This window comes from Hyla sarda, chromosome 4, assembly GCF_029499605.1.
Source record: "Hyla sarda isolate aHylSar1 chromosome 4, aHylSar1.hap1, whole genome shotgun sequence".
Taxonomy (NCBI): Eukaryota; Metazoa; Chordata; class Amphibia; order Anura; family Hylidae; genus Hyla; species Hyla sarda.
Genome location: NC_079192.1, coordinates 45243094 through 45260819, shown reverse-complemented (window position 1 = coordinate 45260819; position 17726 = coordinate 45243094). Strand labels below are relative to the sequence as shown.

Sequence of the window (17726 nt, the reverse complement as noted above, 5' to 3'; positions counted from 1 at the left end):
CACATTTGGCTTTTTGAAAGCAAATTTTGCTCTGGGGGCATGCCGCATTTAGGAAGCCCCTATGGTGCCAGAACAGCAAAAAAAAAAACCCACATGGCATACCATTTTGGAAACTAGACCCCTCGGGGAACGTAACAAGGGGTAACGTGAATGTTTCACGACTTTTGCATATGTAAAAAAAAAAAAAAATTTTTGCCTAAAATGGTTGTTTTCCCAAAATGTTTACATTTTTAAAAAGGGTAATAGCAGAAAATACCCCCCTAAATTTGAAGCCCAATTTCTCCCGATTCAGCAAACACCCCATATGGGGGTGAAAAGTGCTCTGCTGGCGCACTACAGGTCTCAGAAGAGAAGGAGTCACATTTGGCTTTTTGAAAGCAAATTTTGCTCTGGGGGCATGCCGCATTTAGGAAGCCCCTATGGTGCCAGGACAGCAAAAAAAAAACCACATGGCATACCATTTTGGAAACTAGACCCCTCAGGGAACGTAACATGGGGTAATTTGAACCTTAATACCCTACAGGTGTTTCACGACTTTTGCATATGTAAAAAAATATATATTTTTTTTACCTAAAATGCTTGTTTTCCCAAAAATTTTAAATTTATAAAAAGGGTACTAGCAGAAAATACCCCACAAAATTTGTAACACAATTTCTCCCGAGTACGGCGATACCCCATATGTGACCCTAAACTGTTGCCTTGAAATACGACAGGGCTCCAAAGTGAGAGCGCCATGCGCATTTGAGGCCTAAATTAGGGATTGCATAGGGGTGGACATAGGGGTATTCTGCACCAGTGATTCCCAAACAGGGGGCCTCCAGCTGTTGTAAAACACCCAGCATGCCTAGACAGTCAACGGCTATCTGGCAATACTGGGAGTAGTTGTTTTGCAACAGCTGGAGGCTCCGTTTTGGAAACAGTGGCGTACCAGACGTTTTTCATTTTTATTGGGGAGGGGGGTGGTATAGGGGTATGTGTATATGTAGTGTTTTTTACTTTTTATTTTATTTTGTGTTAGTGTAGTGTTTTTAGGGTACAGTCGCATGGGCAGGGGTTCACAGTAGTTTCTCGCTGGCAGTTTCAGCTGCGGCAGAAAATTTGCCGCAGCTCAAACTTGCAGCCGGATACTTACTGTAATCCTCCGCCCATGTGAGTGTACCCTGTACATTCACATTGGGGGGGGGGACATCCAGCTGTTGCAAAACTACAACTCCCAGCATGTACGGTCTATCAGTGCATGCTGGGAGTTGTAGTTTTGCAACAGCTGGAGGCACACTGGTTGTGAAACACCGAGTTTGGTAACAAACTCAGCGTTTTGCAACCTGTGTGCCTTCAGCTGTTGCAAAAGCTACAATCCCCAGCATGTACAGACAGCGGAAGGGCATGCTGGGTCTTGTAGTTATGCAACAGCTGGAGGCATACTACTTTGGCTGGGGATGCTGGGGATTGTAGTTATGCAACAGCTGGAGACACACTGGTTTGCTACTTAACTCAGTGTGCCTTCAGCTGTTGCAAAACTACAACTCTCAGCAGTCAGACAGCCAACGGGCATGCTGGGAGTTGTAGCTATGCAACCACCAGATGCACCACTACAACTCCCAGCATGCACTTTAGCTGATTGTGCAAGCTGGGAGTTGCAGTTATACAACAGCTGAAGGTACACTTTTCCATAGAAAGAATGTGCCTCCAGCTGTTGCAAAACTACAAGTCCCAGCATGCCCATAAGGGAATGCTGGGAGTTGTGGTGGTCTGCCTCCTGCTGTTGCATAACTACAGTTCCCAGCATGCCCTTTTTGCATGCTGGGAGCTGTTGTTAAGCAACAGCAGGAGGCTGTCACTCACCTCCAACGATCCAGCCGCATCAGGTCAGTCCCTCGTCGTCGCCGGCGCCGCTCCTGGGGCCCCGATCCCAACAGGGGCGCCGGGGATCGGGGTCCCCAGCACCCGGGGTGCACGTCCCGCACCCGCTCACGTCCTCCGGAAGAGGGGCGGAGCGGGTTGCGGGAGTGACACCCGCAGCAGGCGGCCTGATTGGTCGGCCGGTAATCCGGCCGACGAATCAGGGCGATCGTGAGGTGGCACCAGTGCCACCTCACCCCTGCTGTCTCTGACGGCCCCGATCAGCCAATAATTCTGGGTCACCGGGTCACTGGAGACCCGATTGTCCTGGAATCGCCGCAGATCGCTGGACTGAATTGTCCAGCGATCTGCGGCCATCGCCAACATGGGGGGACATAATGACCCCCCTGGGCGATATGCTGCGATGCCTGCTGAACGATTTCAGCAGGCATCGGGCACCGGCTCCGCTCCAGATGGTTGCGGGGGGCCGGTAAAACACATGACGTTCTCATACGTCATGTGTCCTTAAGGACTCGGAAATGGAGACGTATGAGAACGTCATGTGTCCTTAAGGGGTTAAAGTTCTTGTTTATATCCTTAGATGGATTTGCCCATTCTTGGAGTCATGTGATGTGTAATTGGTTAGAAGAGGGTGGAGTGTATTTAGCATTCCATATTAATATGTCTATAATTAGATATTGCCCATCTTGATATCATGAGGTTTCCTCTAGACAGAGTGATGTATAAACCTTTTTCTTATACAATATCCTAACCTAGTAGCTTTTGTTGTATCGTAATATTGTTGCTTACTACTCACATGTATTGGTCTACTATATGTAGTCAATTAACAAGCTTGTAATGCTTACTAACATATCTAGTTGATATTCATTTGCATATATCATTGTGTTTGTTACTCAGTTATGTTTATAACCTTATAACCAATAAATCTGCATACTTTTATCATACCTGTGTATTATTGTATATTTCACAACTACATCCTTAAGCTTTAATGTCATCCCATCATAAAAGAACTTGAAATCTGAGGAAATAGTCGGACTCAGATGTGAATTGTATTGATTAGGTTTGTCTACAATTCACCAGGTCATGATTTTGATATTTTTGATAATTTTTCATTTTTCATAATTAACCTCTTAAGGACGCAGGGTGTACCTGTATGCCCTGCGCCAGGTCCCGGTAAATAACATGGGGTCACGCCGTGACCCTGCGTCATACCGGGTTGGTCCCGGCGGCTAGTAAGAGCCGGGACCCTGGGTTACTAGCGTGCAGGACCGATCATTGTGCCACACGCTATTAACCCTTTAGACGCGGCGATCGCCTCATCTAAAATGAAAGTGAAAGCTTTCCTGCAGCTCAGTTGAGCTGATCGGGACCATCGCGATAAAATTGCGATGTCCCGATCAGCTAGCACGCGAGCAGAGGACCCCTCACCTGTCTCCGTCGCGTACGATCGGCGCTTGATTGCTCCAAGCCTGAGATACAGGCTTGAGAAATCGACCGCCTATAACGCTGATCAATACAAAGCTATGGCTTTGCAGGGATCAGTGTAAAAGATCAGTGTGAATAAATAAAGGTCATTTAACCCCTTCCCTAATAAAAGTTTGAATCACCCCCCTTTTCCCATAAAAAAAATGTGTAAATAAAAATAAACATATGTGGTATCGCCGCGTGTGGAAATGTCCAAATTATAAAAATATATTGTTAATTAACTCCTTAAGAACGTAGGGCGTACCTGTGCGCCCTACGCCCGGTCCCGGTGTTTAAAACATCACATCGTGACCCCGCATCACACCGAGTTGGTCAGGCTGCTAATCATAGCCGGGACCCTGGGCAAACAGCGCGCGGCATCGATAGTTGTGTCTTGCACTGTTAACCCTTCAGACGCGGCGATCAAAGTTGACCGCCGCGTCTGAAAACGAAAGTAAACGCTTCCCGGCAGCTCAGTCGGGCTGATCGGGACATCGCGATAAGATCCTGTTCCGATCAGCTGGGACGCAGGCGGAGGTCTCCTTACCTGTCTCTGCGGTGTCCGATCGTCGATTGATTGCTCCAAGCCTGAGCTACAGGCTTGAGCAATCAAGGCCCTATCTGACTGATCCGTGCAAAGCTATGGCTTTGCCGGGATCAGCATAGGAGATCAGTGTGTGCAGTTTTATAGGTCCCTATGGGAGCTATAGCACTGCAAAAAAAAGGGGAAAAAAAAAGTTAAAGATCATTTAACTCCTTCCTTAATAAAAGTTTGAATTACCCCCCTTTTCCCATAAAAAAATGTAAAAAAAAAATGTATATATGTGTTATCGCATATAATGTCCGAAATATAAAAATATATTGTTAATTAAATCGCACGGTCAATGGCGTGCGCGCCAAAAAATCCAAAGTCCAAAATAGCGTATTTTTGGTCACTTTTTATATCATGAAAAAATGAATAAAAAGCGATCAAAAAGTCCGATCAATACAAAAATGGTACCGATAAAAACTTCAGAACACAGCGCAAAAAATGAGTCCTTATACCGACTCGTACGTGGAAAAATAAAAAAGTTATAGGGGTTAGAAAATGCAAATTTTTAACATATAAATTTTCCTACATGTAGTTATGATTTTTTTCCGAAGTACGACAATATCCAACCTATATAAGTAGGGCATAATTTTAACCGTATGGACCTACAGAATAAAGATAAGGTGTCATTTTTACCGATATACGACATCCAGCGATTGCCCCTGGTCCAGTCTGGAGCTCACCTCCTCATAAAAGCTGATCAGGTTAGTTTGACAGGACCGATCCCTCATAAAGCCATGCTGATATGGAGTCATGCATTTATTTTTATCAATATTTTCCAAAATAGCATCTCTTAGAAAACCCTCAAACAATTTACATACAACAGAGATTAAACTAACAGGTCTATAATTCCGGGGTCACCTTTTGACCCCTTTTTAAATATTGGCACCACATTTGCCATGCGCCATTCCTGGGGAAAAGACTATAGTGTCCCTGAATATTAAAAATAGGGGTCTGTCTATAACATTACTTAATTCCTTTAGAACACGGGGGTGAATGCCATCTGGACCTGGTGATTTGTCTATTTTGATTTTTTGTAGGTGGCACTGTACTTCTTCCTGGGTTAGACAGGTGACCTGTACTGGGGAGTTTACCTTATCTCGCTGTATTTTACCTGGCATTTCATTTTCCTCGGTGAACACAGTGGAGAAGAATTTGTTTAATATATTAGCTTTTTCCTGATCCCCGTTTATAATTTCTTCCTCATCATTTTTAAACGGCCTACACTTTTATTTTTGACCTATTGGGGTTAGTTTTACTCTCTTTGGCAATGAGTCTTTCTGTCTCTATTTTTGCGGCTTTTTTGTGTTTTTTTACATATTTTAAATTTTTCTCTATTTTTAATGCTTCTTCACTGCCGTCCTGATTTAGTAGTTTAAATTCTTTATTTTTGTCATTTATTGCCCCCTTAAAGGGGTATTCCAGGAAAAAACTTTTTTTTTATATATCAACTGGCTCCAGAAAGTTAAACAGATTTGTAAATTACATCTATTAAAAAATCTTAATCCTTTCAGTACTTATGAGCTTCTGAAGTTAAGGTTGTTCTTTTCTGTCTAAATCCTCTCTGATGACACCTGTCTCGGGAAACGCCCAGTTTAGAAGCAAATCCCCATAGCAAACCTCTTCTAAACTGGGCGTTTCCCGAGACAGGTGTCATCAGAGAGGATTTAGACAGAAAAGAACAACCTTAACTTCAGAAGCTCATAAGTACTGAAAGGATTAAGATTTTTTAATAGAAGTAATTTACAAATCTGTTTAACTTTCTGGAGCCAGTTGATATATATAAAAAAGTATTTTCCTGGAATACCCCTTTAACGTTCTTATTCATCCATATTGGTTTTCTTTTAATTCTGACCCTTTTATTCCCATAAGGTATATACAGTAGATCTTACCGTGAGAATTTAAGAAATTTTTAAGTCTCCCATTTATTGTCAGTATTCTTGTTTTTGAGGACATTATCTGATTTTATATTGTTAAGGGCTTCTCTGATTTGATCAAACTTTGCCTTCCTAAAGTTCATTGTTTTTGTAGCCCCTCAAGAGATTCCCTCATTGAAGAACAAGTTATAATGTATAATATTATGATCACTATTCCCTTTGTGTCCTTCTACCTGCACATTAATTACTCTGTCAGGTCTGTTGGTTAATATTAAAGGGGTATTCCAGGAATTTCTTTTATTTGACTATGCTACAGGGGCTGTAAAGTTAGTGTAGTTCATAATATAGTGTCTGTACCTGTGTGTAACCGTTTTCTCAAAATTCTTCTGTGATTTTCACCCTAATATTTATTTTTATCAGCATACAAAATGACTGTTGTCTCAGATTTTTCCCAGCTCTCAATGTGGCCGAGACCTGACTCACTAGTCAGCTGATGACAGGGAGCCTGTCTGCTTCAATGGGTGGAGGGATCGCTTGGTGGGAGAGAGATCAATCTGCAACTAATGCAACAGCAGTAGGCACCCTGATTGAAAACCACAGGTCTTTTGTTTCAATGGGTGGGGTGGCTGATGTGTGGGAGGGAAGAAAATGGAATTGTGGGATTCATAGTCAAAAAAAGAAAAGTCAAACAGGAAATACAAGTTCACAAAATGCTAGCCACAGTGTTATGGTAATCTCACAACATAGCCATTTAGCCCCAAGAGAAGCGCAGATCCTTCCTAAGCGTGTCCATTACTGTCTGCCAGGTACATACTAAAATCACCTTATGGTGGATAACCCCTTTAAGTCCAGTAGGGCGCCCCCTCTGGTCGGCCCTGCACCATTTGGGACAAATAATTGTCTTTAGCTATAGTCAGAAACCAGTTTCCTTTATGAGATTCGTAGGATTCAGTCTCCCAGTTTATATCAGGATAGTTAAAGTCCCCCATTATGATCACATTTTGATTTGCTGCCTTGTTTATTTGCCTCAGTAATTGGTCTTCTGCCTCTTCCATTATGTTTGGTGGCTTATAGCAAACCCCTATCAGAATTTTTTTTTATTTTTATCTCCATATATTTCTACCCATAGTGACTCCACATTATCGTTTTCCTCCCATATATCCTCCCGCAGTGCAGCCTTCAGACTGGACTTTACATAAAGACAAACTCCTCCCACTTTCCAATTTGTCCGATCCTTAAACTCCTCCCACTTTCCAATTTTTCCGATCCTTCCTGAATATACTATAACCCTGTATGTTGATCCCCAGTCACAGTCCAACCAAGTCTCTGTTATACCCACTTTGTCATAATCTTCCTCAGAAATTTTCAACTCCAGTTCGTCAGTTTTATTGGTCAGACTTTTGGCATTAGTCAACATGCAATTCAATGGTGTAAATATTTTTTTCCTATGACACCTATCCCTATTAACTATTCTAACCCCTCCCTCCACTCACCCAAGGTACATTATTAAGTCCCCCCTCTCTATCTACACTATCTTCCCCATCTATGTTGTAGGTTCCCTCCCCCCAGTCCCTAGTTTAAACACTCCTCCACCCTTCTAGCATCTTCTCCCCAAGCACAGCTGCACCCTCCCCATTGAGGTGCAGACCGTCCCTACGGTAGAGCCGGTATCCGACAGCAAAGTCGGCCCAGTTCTCCATGAACCCAAACCCCTCCTTCCTACACCAGCTTCTGAGCCACTTGTTTACCTCCCAAATCTCCCGCTGCCTCTCTGGTGCGGCTCATGGTACAGGTAATATTTCAGAAAATAATGCCTTGGAGGTCCTTGCCTTAAGCTTGCGGCCTAAGTCCCTAAAATCATTTTTAAGGACACTCCACCTACCTCTTACTTTGTCATTGGTGCCAATATGTACCATCTCCAGCCCCCCCCCCCCCAGCAACCTGTCAACCTGATCCGCGATGTGTTGATCTCGAGCGCCAGGAAGACAACACACTGTTCAGCGATCCCGGTCTTTGTGAAAGATCGCCCTGTCTGACCCCCTAATAATTGAGTCCCCCACTACCAGTACTGTCTGGCCTGCCCTGCACTCCTACCTCCCTCCTTACAGGAGCAGACACCCCCCTGGCGGTCAGAGGCACAGTCCAGCTGCAGTACTGCTAGCTCTGAAATGGCATCCCCCTCATCTGCCAACTGAGCAAACTTGTTGGGGTGTGCCAGATCAGGACTAGTCTCCCTGACACTTTTCCCTCTACCACGTTTTCTAACTGTAACCCAGCTTACTTTCTGACTGTCCTGCACCTCCATTCCACTATCCTCCCCACCTCTACCCCAGAGAGTACTTTCTCAGTGAGCAGGAGACTCCTCTTCAGGTTGTAAATGCCTCTCAGGGTTGTCAGTTGGTCCTCTATATCCAGGATCTGGGCTTCCAAATGAACAACTCACACACATCTCGCACAACAATATGCACCCTCGAACTGCTGTTCAAGGATTGCATACATTGCGCAAGATGTACACCGGACTGCATTTTCCAACATGGAGGCCATACTAGATTTGGGGATTACAAAAATTAATAGTAAAAAAAAAAAACAATCAAATATTTCTATTTAAACTCCCTGAATTCAAAATCCCTTAATTTTAAGTCCTTCTCACTTTTATACTTACACTCACTGGTATACGTCACACTCTTGTATACAGACACACAATCGCCAGCTCAACAATCGCTTAGAGTACTTGCTTTTGTATTTACCACAATCACATCTCTTCCACTGCCTGGAAGTGAATGCAAAATCACCTAGGTATGTGCCAACTGGGCTGGGCACACCCAATTAGTTGACTAAAGGCTGTGGAGTCAATAAGATAATACGATAGCGCCTGCACCACCAACAATTTGGTCAGTTGCGAATTAAAGCACACAACAACAGAGTGAATGGGTGAATATGACATATAGTCCACAATAGATAACTGATGGGATAGAGAAGGAGGGCACAACACTTATGAGGATAAGACAGAGAATGCGATGCCTGTAGATGAGGTCTGGCTGCTACACAGATGAGAGGGATCTGGAGGAGCAGCAGGGGAAATGTTTTCTTCACATTGTGGGGCAACTCGACTGTCCCACTCGGCTTTGTGATGCTGTTCTATGTGCCTACGTAGAGACGTAGGGGGAGATTTATCAACATCTGTCCAGGGGAAAAGTTGCCTAGTTGCCCATAGCAACCAATTAGATTGCTTCTTCTTTACCAAGGCCTCTGAAAAATGAAGTAAGCAATCTGATTGGTTGCTATGGGCAACTGGGCAGCTTTTCCTTTGGACAGGTTTTGATAAATCTCCCCCATAGCTCCTATAATCGTACCCTGGTCACGGCTTACTTTATGCTTGCAAAGACGGCACAGTTCCTCGTTTTCTGCATCTGGTAAGGTAGAAAAGAATTTCCACATGGCAGAATTCTGGACAGGTACACTACCACCTAACTGTGCCCCTCCTTTAGAAGTTTTTTTTTTTTTTTACAGATGAAGCAGCGTTGCTGTCACCTGACACCTGAGCTGAGCAGACCAGTAGGCCTACATTTCGTAAATTTTTTAGTCCCCATAGGAGACTATTACATGCAATCTGCAGATTGCATACATTGATCAATGCTGCTCCATAGGAGAGCATTGATCAGTGTTATCAGTGCTCAATTGCTACAGCCTGCAATGGCTGAATGCAGCACAGGAGCCCCAATTGGACAGCAGGAAAGGAGGTAAGAGATTTCCCTCCGTCCTTACTGTGGATCGGGACCCGATTTACCTGTAATGGTCCCGATCAGCTCTGCTAAGTACCGGGAACAGGTTGCATGCCGGGTAAATAAACCATTTTACTTTTGAAGTCTTGTGCGCTGCCTTTATCCTGGGCTGTTCCTTGGAGGGATCCGTCTGGGAACAGATTTCGGCACTTTTTGACCTAAAGAACTAAAGATCATGATTCGTAGAAGAGGCCTACGGAACCTTCAAGATTTGTGGTCCCACCAGAGCAATGCATGCCAATAGTTTCTCCATACAGGTGGTGTCTTGAAGCTGTCATGAAAAGCCTTTTGTTCAAAGCGTTAAATAAATATAAGTAAGCATGTTCAATACTTTTTCTCTGTGTCATTACTCATAACATAATTTTTGAGCTTATATATTATAAACATGTGTCACATATGGGCAGGGAAGAGTGAAGCCCTGAACTCACCCGCTCTCATTTGCCCTGCCTACTTGCGTACCCGCCCTAGGCGACAGGTCCACAACCACGGTGACAGTCCTTGCCTGAATAAGTGCAGGGAGTAAAATGTCAACAAAATAAACTTACAATACAGACGGAGGTCGGGACACTGTATGGAATAACACACACTAACAGAAATAATAACTAAACATACACACACAATATGTCACAGTCCACAAGCCAAGTTAGTACCAAGAGATAACAGAAAAGCCAAATCACAGAAACAGGAGAGGAGTCAAATATTCCAGAAATTCAAGATACAGTACAAACACTAGCTAGGAATATGAGCTCTTTCGCAGGCAAGGCCTAGATGAATACTGAGGTTTTAAATAAGGAGCTAAGCAGGTGAAAAGCCAACGAGGTCAGCTGACCATCCAGATAACAGGGCGTTTCCACACTAACCAGAATAACAAAAGACCTCAGTGCAGATTAACCCTTCTGGTTCTTACAACATGTCTGGAGCAACTTACTCTAGGTTAGACATGTGCAATTCGGTTCGGCACGAATGTCTAATTTACCAAATTTTACCGTTTTCGGGCATTCGGACCGATCCGAATGCACGAAAACATATTTTGAACATTCCCGAATAGCCACGATAATACGAATAGCAAAATAACGAATGCATTCATTATTTACCGAATGCATGCGATAAATAACGAATGCATTCGTTATCCATAAACGAACGTAAAGAATTCCTTCTAATAACAAAAATAATAAAAAGGATACAGATACGGTTTGATTTTTCGGATACATTCAGTATTCGGGTACATTCGGTAAATGTTTTTATTCTTTTTTGGACTTTAGCGATCCTAAAAAATTATGGAGATACCTTTTTTTATTAAAATTTCGTAGGGTACCATAAAAAAATAATAATAAAAAAGATACAGTAGTGATGGAAAAAATTGTATCTAACAAAATGTATCTTTTTTTATTATGAAATGTTTATTCATTTTTAAACAGGGATCAATTTATGTGAGCCGGAAAAGCACTAAAAATGTAGCCGACAACAATAAAAATGTAGTGTGTGCGTGTTTTTCACTTAAAAAAAAAATCTTTTAGGTAGTACTACTACTCCCAGCATGGAACACACTCTTCCATGATGGGAGTAATAGTTACCTGTACTAATTGACAGATCGCCGGGGTCCCTTGCGATCCACTTGTATAATGTATAGATGTGGCGGCAGCTTTTCTATGGTTCCCGCAGAGCTGTGATTGGCCAGATGGTTCCAGCCAATCACAGCTCTCTGTGAGAAATAGGAATATGTCTGGGCATGCTGGGAGTTGTAGTTTTGCACCAATTGGTGGCTCTTTGTTTGGGTAGACATTGCATCATGGGTGCTCTCCCCAGCGGACAGCGCCAAAAATGCCATAACCAATTTTTTGTGTTTTTTTCTTCTCGTTTCAGATCCGTGTATGCAGAGGATTACTGTGGATTCGATGGATTACGGCAGATTATTATTTTTTCTTTTAATAAAATGGTTAACGAGGGCTGTGGGGGAGTGTTTTTTTAAATAAAATAATTTTTCCAATGTGTTGTGTTTTTTTTATTAAATTTTCAGGCTTAGTAGTGGAAGCTGCTCTTATTGACTGAATACATTACTAAGCCAGGGCTTAGCGTTAGCCTCCAAAAACAGCTAGCGCTAACCCCCAATTATTACCCGGTACCCACCGCCACAAGGGAGCCGGGAAGAGCCGGTACCAACAGGCCCGGAGCGTCAAAAATGGTGCTCCTGGGCCTAGGCGGTAACAGGCTGGCATTATTTAGGCTGGGGAGGGCCAGTAACAATGGTCCTCGCCCACCCTGGTAACATCAGGCTGTTGCTGTTTGGTTGGTATTGTGCTGAGAATGAAAATACGGGGAACCCTATGCATTTTTTTATTTTTTAAATTTTTTTCTGTCCCTTACTGCAGGTACTAATACTCCCAACACGGAGCACACTCAGCTCCATGCTGGGAGCTGTATTACCTGCATTAATACACATATCCCAGCGAGTGTAACTTCTGACACCCGCTGCGATCTGTCTATTAAAGCAGGTACTACAGCTCCCAGCATGGAGCAGAGTGTACTCCACGTTGGGAGTAGTAGTACTTGTAGTAAAGGAAAGATCACTGCGGGTATCACTCCTGACACCCGCTGTGATCCTCCTGTATAATGTATGGATGCGGCGGCCGCTCTCCTATGGTCCCCTGCACGGCCGTATATATACACATATTCCTATTTCTCACAGAGAGCTGTGATTGGCTGGAACCATCTGGCCAATCACAGCTCTGCAGGTAATATGCCGCCGCATCTATACGTTATACAAGAGGATCGCAAAAAACCCTGGCGATCTGTCAATAAGTACAGGTAACTACTACTCCCATCATGGAACAGTGTGTTCCATGCTGGGAGTAGTAGTACTACCTAAAAATTTTTTAAAAAAAGTGAAAAACACGCACACAATACATTTTTATTATTGTCGGCTACATTTTTAGTGCTTTACCCGCTCACATAAATTGATCCCTGTTTAAATATTAATAAACATTTCATAATAAAAATGATACATTTCGTTAGATACAATTTTTTCCATCACTACTGTATCTTTTTCATTATTATTTTTTTATGGTACCCTACGAAATTTTAATAAAAAAGGTTTCTCCATAATTTTTTAGGATTGATAAAGTCCAAAAAAGAATAAGAAGATTTACTGAATGTATCCGAATACCGAATGTATCCGAAAGAAAATTGTTAAAAAATAAATAAATAAATAAATAAAACCCCGAATACCGAATGTATCCGAAAAATCTAGCCGAACACCCGAATACCAAATGTATCCGAAAAATTAAAATAAAATATTAAAATTAAAATATTACCAAACCTAAAATATTTTCCAAAACGAAAAAACAAAACGAAAATTTGCCTAGTGCACAAGTCTACTCTATGTATGCCGCCTGTCCCTGTAGGCACAATGAGTCTTTGTAATTTAAAATGGCACTGATGATAAGTTATACATGGGCTCCTGATTGGCCGTCCACATGTAACTACTAGTGGAGGAAAGCAGCACAGGATTGTAGGTAAAGTGGAAGTGATGTATTGGGGCTCTATGTATTGGGGCCACTGGCTATGGCTTGGAATGTAACCGGGGAACTGATTGTATCTTGCAGGGTTATTAAGGTACAGACTGTGGTTGGTTCTATTATGGGACCACTGTGGGTAAGGCATGACTGTGACTGGCCTTGTTATGGGGTCACTGCCCCTGGTGATGTCATGAGGACACTGAATGTTACAGCCAATGCTACAGGATCGTTGAGTGCACTTTGCAATGTAATATTTAACCAGTTTGTGTATGGAGAAACCTGGTCACAAGGGTTAAGAAACTATGTGTATTATGAGCTCCTGAAGCGAGGAGCCCGAGCCAGAGACTGTGACCTTAATTCAAGCCTCACCAGACCCACAAGCTTACAGTGTAACTGTGTTGATTTCTCCTTGTCAGCATTGTCATCTTCAAGTAACGTCGAATCATCATCGGAATCTCCTGTAAGTAAAATTATAATAGTGAGTTATTGTTTTTATGAGTCAGGAAGATTTTCCTGGGGCCCCGTGTACAAGGCAAAGAAACGCAACCCCCCACTTTTTTTTTTTAACCATTTTAGGGTACTTTCACACAGGTGGATTTAAAAGCGAGGTTGCAGCAAGTTTCCCCTTGTGAGTTTGAGCCATGGCCGGTTTTCAGTGACTGGTTTTCCACAGTGGAATTTCCACCACGACCCTTATGAAGTCTATGAAATTTGCTGCAGATTTTAGTTGCTAAAACTAGCTGCAGTAGTTTCCTAATCCGCCTGTGTGAATGAACCTTTAGACAGTTTTTCCTATAATTTCAATCAACCTTATAATACAATACAGTGCAGTGATAACATCACCTTGTAGTGTCCAAAGAATGTGCAGTAGTCAAATAATACCTAATCGAAAAACCCATATAGTAATGTCATTTTTTTCCCAACACCTAAAGTTCTAAATAATACAGCCATACACTACTAAATTATACCCAATAAAATGGCGACAATTCCGACTTCCTGTTGTGGAAATGTTACAGGGTCAGTGATTATCTTGTAATGTGATGGGGGCACTGCTGCTGCTGGTAATGGTATAGGGACACTGGGGGAGATTTATCAAAAACCTGTCCAAAGGAAAAGTTGACCAGTTGCCCATAGCAACCAATCAGATTTCTTCTTTCACTTTTGAAAAAGCCTGTGAAAAATGAAAGAAGTGATCTGATTGGTTGCTATGGGCAACTCAGCAACGTTTCCTCTGGACAGGTTTTGATAAATCCCCCCCACTGAATGTTAAAGGGGTACTCCGGTGAAAAACTTTTTTTTTTAAAATCAACTGGTGCCAGAAAGTTAAACAGATTTGTAAATGACTTCTATTAAAAAATCTTAATCCTTCCTGTACTTATTAGCTGCTGAATACTACAGTGGAAATTCTTTTCCGTTTGAAACACAGAGCTGTCTGTTGACATCACGAGCACAGTGCTCTCTGCTGACATCTCTGTCCATTTTAGGAACTGCCAGAGTAAAAGGAAATCCCCATAGCAAACACATGCTGTTCTGGGCAGTTCCTAAAATGGACAGAGATGTCAGCAGAGAGCACTGTGCTCATGATGTCAGCAGACAGCTCTGTGTTTCAAAAAGAAAAGAATTTCCGCTGTAGTATTCAGCAGCTAATAAGTACAGGAAGGATTAAGATTTTTTAATAGAAGTAATTTACAAATCTGTTTAACTTTCTGGCACCAGTTGATTTAAAAAAAAAAAAAAAGTTTTTCACCGGAGTACCCCTTTAACGACGCAGGACGTATATTTACGTCCTGCGCCAGCTCCCGCGATATCGCGTCGGTCCCGGCACTCATCAACGGCCGGGACCCGCGGCTAATACCACACATCGCCGATCACGGCGATGTGCGGTGTTTACCCTTTAGAAGCGGCGGTCAAAGCTGACTGCCGCTTCTAAAGTGAAAGTGAAAGTGACCCGGCTGCTCAGTCGGGCTGTTTGGGACTGCCGCGGTGAAATCGCGGCGTCCCGAACAGCTGGCAGGACACCGGGAGGGCCCTTACCTGCCTCCTCAGTGTCCGATCGACGAATGACTGCTCCGTGCCTGAGATCCAGGCAGGAGCATTCAAGCGCCAATAACACTGATCACAGGCATGTTAACACACGCCAGTGATCTGTACAAGAGATAAGTGTGTGCAGTGTTATAGGTCCCTATGGGACCTATAACACTGCAAAAAAGAAGTAAAAAAAAAGTGTTAATAAAGGTCATTTAACCCCTTCCCTAATAAAAGTTTGAATCACCCCCCTTTTCCCATAAAAAAATTAAAAGTGTAAAAAAAAAAATGTCCGAACTATAAAAATGTATAATTAAATTAAACCACACGGTCAATGGCGTACACGCAAAAAAATTCCAAAGTCAAAAAAAGTGTATTTTTGGTCCCTTTTTATACCATTAAAAAATGAATAAAAAGTGATCAAAAAGTCCGATCAAAACAAAAATCATACCCATGACATTTTGAAACGTATACATTTTGTATGTAGTTATGATTTTTTCCAGAAGTACTACAAAGTCAAACCACATATGTTCATTTTAATTTTTATTTACACAGTTTTTTTTATGGGAAAAGGGGGTGATTCAAACTTTTATTAGGGAAGGGGTTAGATGACCTTTGTTAACTTTTTTTTTTCACTTTTTTTTTGCAGTGTTATAGTTCCCATAGGGAGCTATAACACTGCACACACTGATCTTTTACCCTGATCCCTGCAAACCCATAGCTTTTCATGGATCAGCGAGATAGGGGCTTGCTTGACGCGACAGAGCATGTAAAAAAAAAGTGTTAAAGGTCATAGAGCAAGGTAAGGGGACAGAGCAAGGTAAGGGGACCTCCGCTCAAGTCCTAGCTGATCGGGACATCGCAATTTTATCACCCGATCAGCCCGACTGAGCTGCCGGGAAGCGTTTACTTAAATTTTCAGCACGGCGATCAACTTTGATTGCAGTGTCTGAAGGGTTAATAGCGTACGGCACAACGATCTATGAATAGCAGCCGGGACCAACCCGGTGTGATGCAGGGTCACGGCGTGACCCCGTTTTAAACACCGGTACCTGGCGCAGGGCGTACAGGTACCCTGCGTCCGTAAGAGGTTAACTTTCTGGCATCAGTTGATTTAAAAAAAAAAACTATTGTTTTCCACTTGAGTACACCTTTAAAGCACTTTTGTCTCTGTGCACTAGTGATGTCGCGAACATAAAATTTTCAGTTCGTGAACCGCGAACGCAAACTTCCACAAAAGTTCGCGAACCGGGCGAACCGCCATTGTCTTCAATGGGCAATTGAATTTTAAAACCCACAGGGACTCTTTCTGGCCACAATAGTGATTTAAAAGTTGTTTCAAGGGGACTAATACCTGGACTGTGGCATGCCGGAGTGGGATCCATGGCAAAATGCCATGGAAAATTACATAGTTGATGCAGAGTCTGGTTTTAATCCATAAAGGGCATGAATCACCTAACGTTCCCAAATGGTTTGGAATAACGTGGTTTAGCCCCCTTAAGGCAACACATAGATTCCCCCATATTAGGCAGCACATAGTGGGATTTGAACCCAAGGCCCCAGCGCTGCAAGGCAGCAGTGCTAACCTCTGAGCCACCATGCTACCCTTAGCCTACATCTTATATCCACGGTTGCTAAAATGGACAGAGATGTCAGCAGAGAGTACCAGAAAAATTAGGCATGTACACATGCCTGAAAAATTTGGTATTGTTGCAGCCGCTTCTGTAGCAGCGGCCATAAAAATTGCAGCACCATAACAAGTGCAGCAGCAGAGGACAGAAAAATTAGGCATGTACACATGGATGAAAAATTTGGTATTGTCACAGCCGCATCTGTAGCAGCAGCCAGAAAAATTGCAGCACCAGAAAAAGTGCAGTAGCAGAGGCCAGAAAAATTAGGCATGTACACCTGGCTGGAAAATTTGGTATTGTTGCAGCTGTAGCAGTGGCCATAAAAATTGCAGCACCATAACAAGTGCAGCAGAAGAGGCCCGAAAAATTAGGTATGTACACATGGATGAAAAAGTGTAGTGACACCTCAAGTGCAGCAGCAGCGGCCAGAAAAATTTCTGTTTGTTTCGCCAGGCAGAAAGTGCCCTAAAACATTGCGGCTTGAACCCTAGTTGGTGGCGAATAAGTCACGAAAGTCATCCGGCATTCAGAGTTCAAATACAGCAGCGTGTGGACCATTTTTAGCCCAAGGCAGCTCATCTGATCAGGCCTTGTTCAGTCAAATGTATAGCCCAGTGTCAGTCCCTTCGGGATCCATCCCTCATTCATCTTAAGAAAGGTGAGGTAATCCAGACTTTTTTGACCAAGGCGACTCCTCTTCTCAGTGACAATACCTCCTGCTGCACTGAAGGTCCTTTCTGACAGGACACTTGAAGCGGGACGAGCCAGAAGTTCGAGCGCAAATTGGGATAGCTCAGGCCACAGGTCAAGCCGGCACACCCAGTAATCAAGGGGTTCATCGCTCCTCAGAGCGTCGATATCTGCAGTTAAGGCCAGGTAATCTGCTACCTGTCGGTCAAGTCGTTCTCTGATGGTGGACCCCGAAGGGCTGTGGCGATGCGTAGGACTTAAAAAGCTCCTCATGTCCTCCATCAACAGCATGT

The 17726-nt window shown here is 43.0% G+C and overlaps 1 protein-coding gene across 1 annotated transcript in view; it reads right to left on the bottom strand.

Annotated features, from left to right (window-relative positions):
• LOC130367845 (adhesion G protein-coupled receptor E1-like) overlaps positions 1-17726 on the bottom strand; it is a 116901-nt gene that overhangs the window by 59732 nt on the left and 39443 nt on the right. The window contains exon 4 of the mRNA XM_056570722.1: positions 13474-13545. Coding sequence (XP_056426697.1) covers positions 13474-13545 — 72 coding nt within the window. The remainder of the gene's footprint in view (positions 1-13473; positions 13546-17726) is intronic.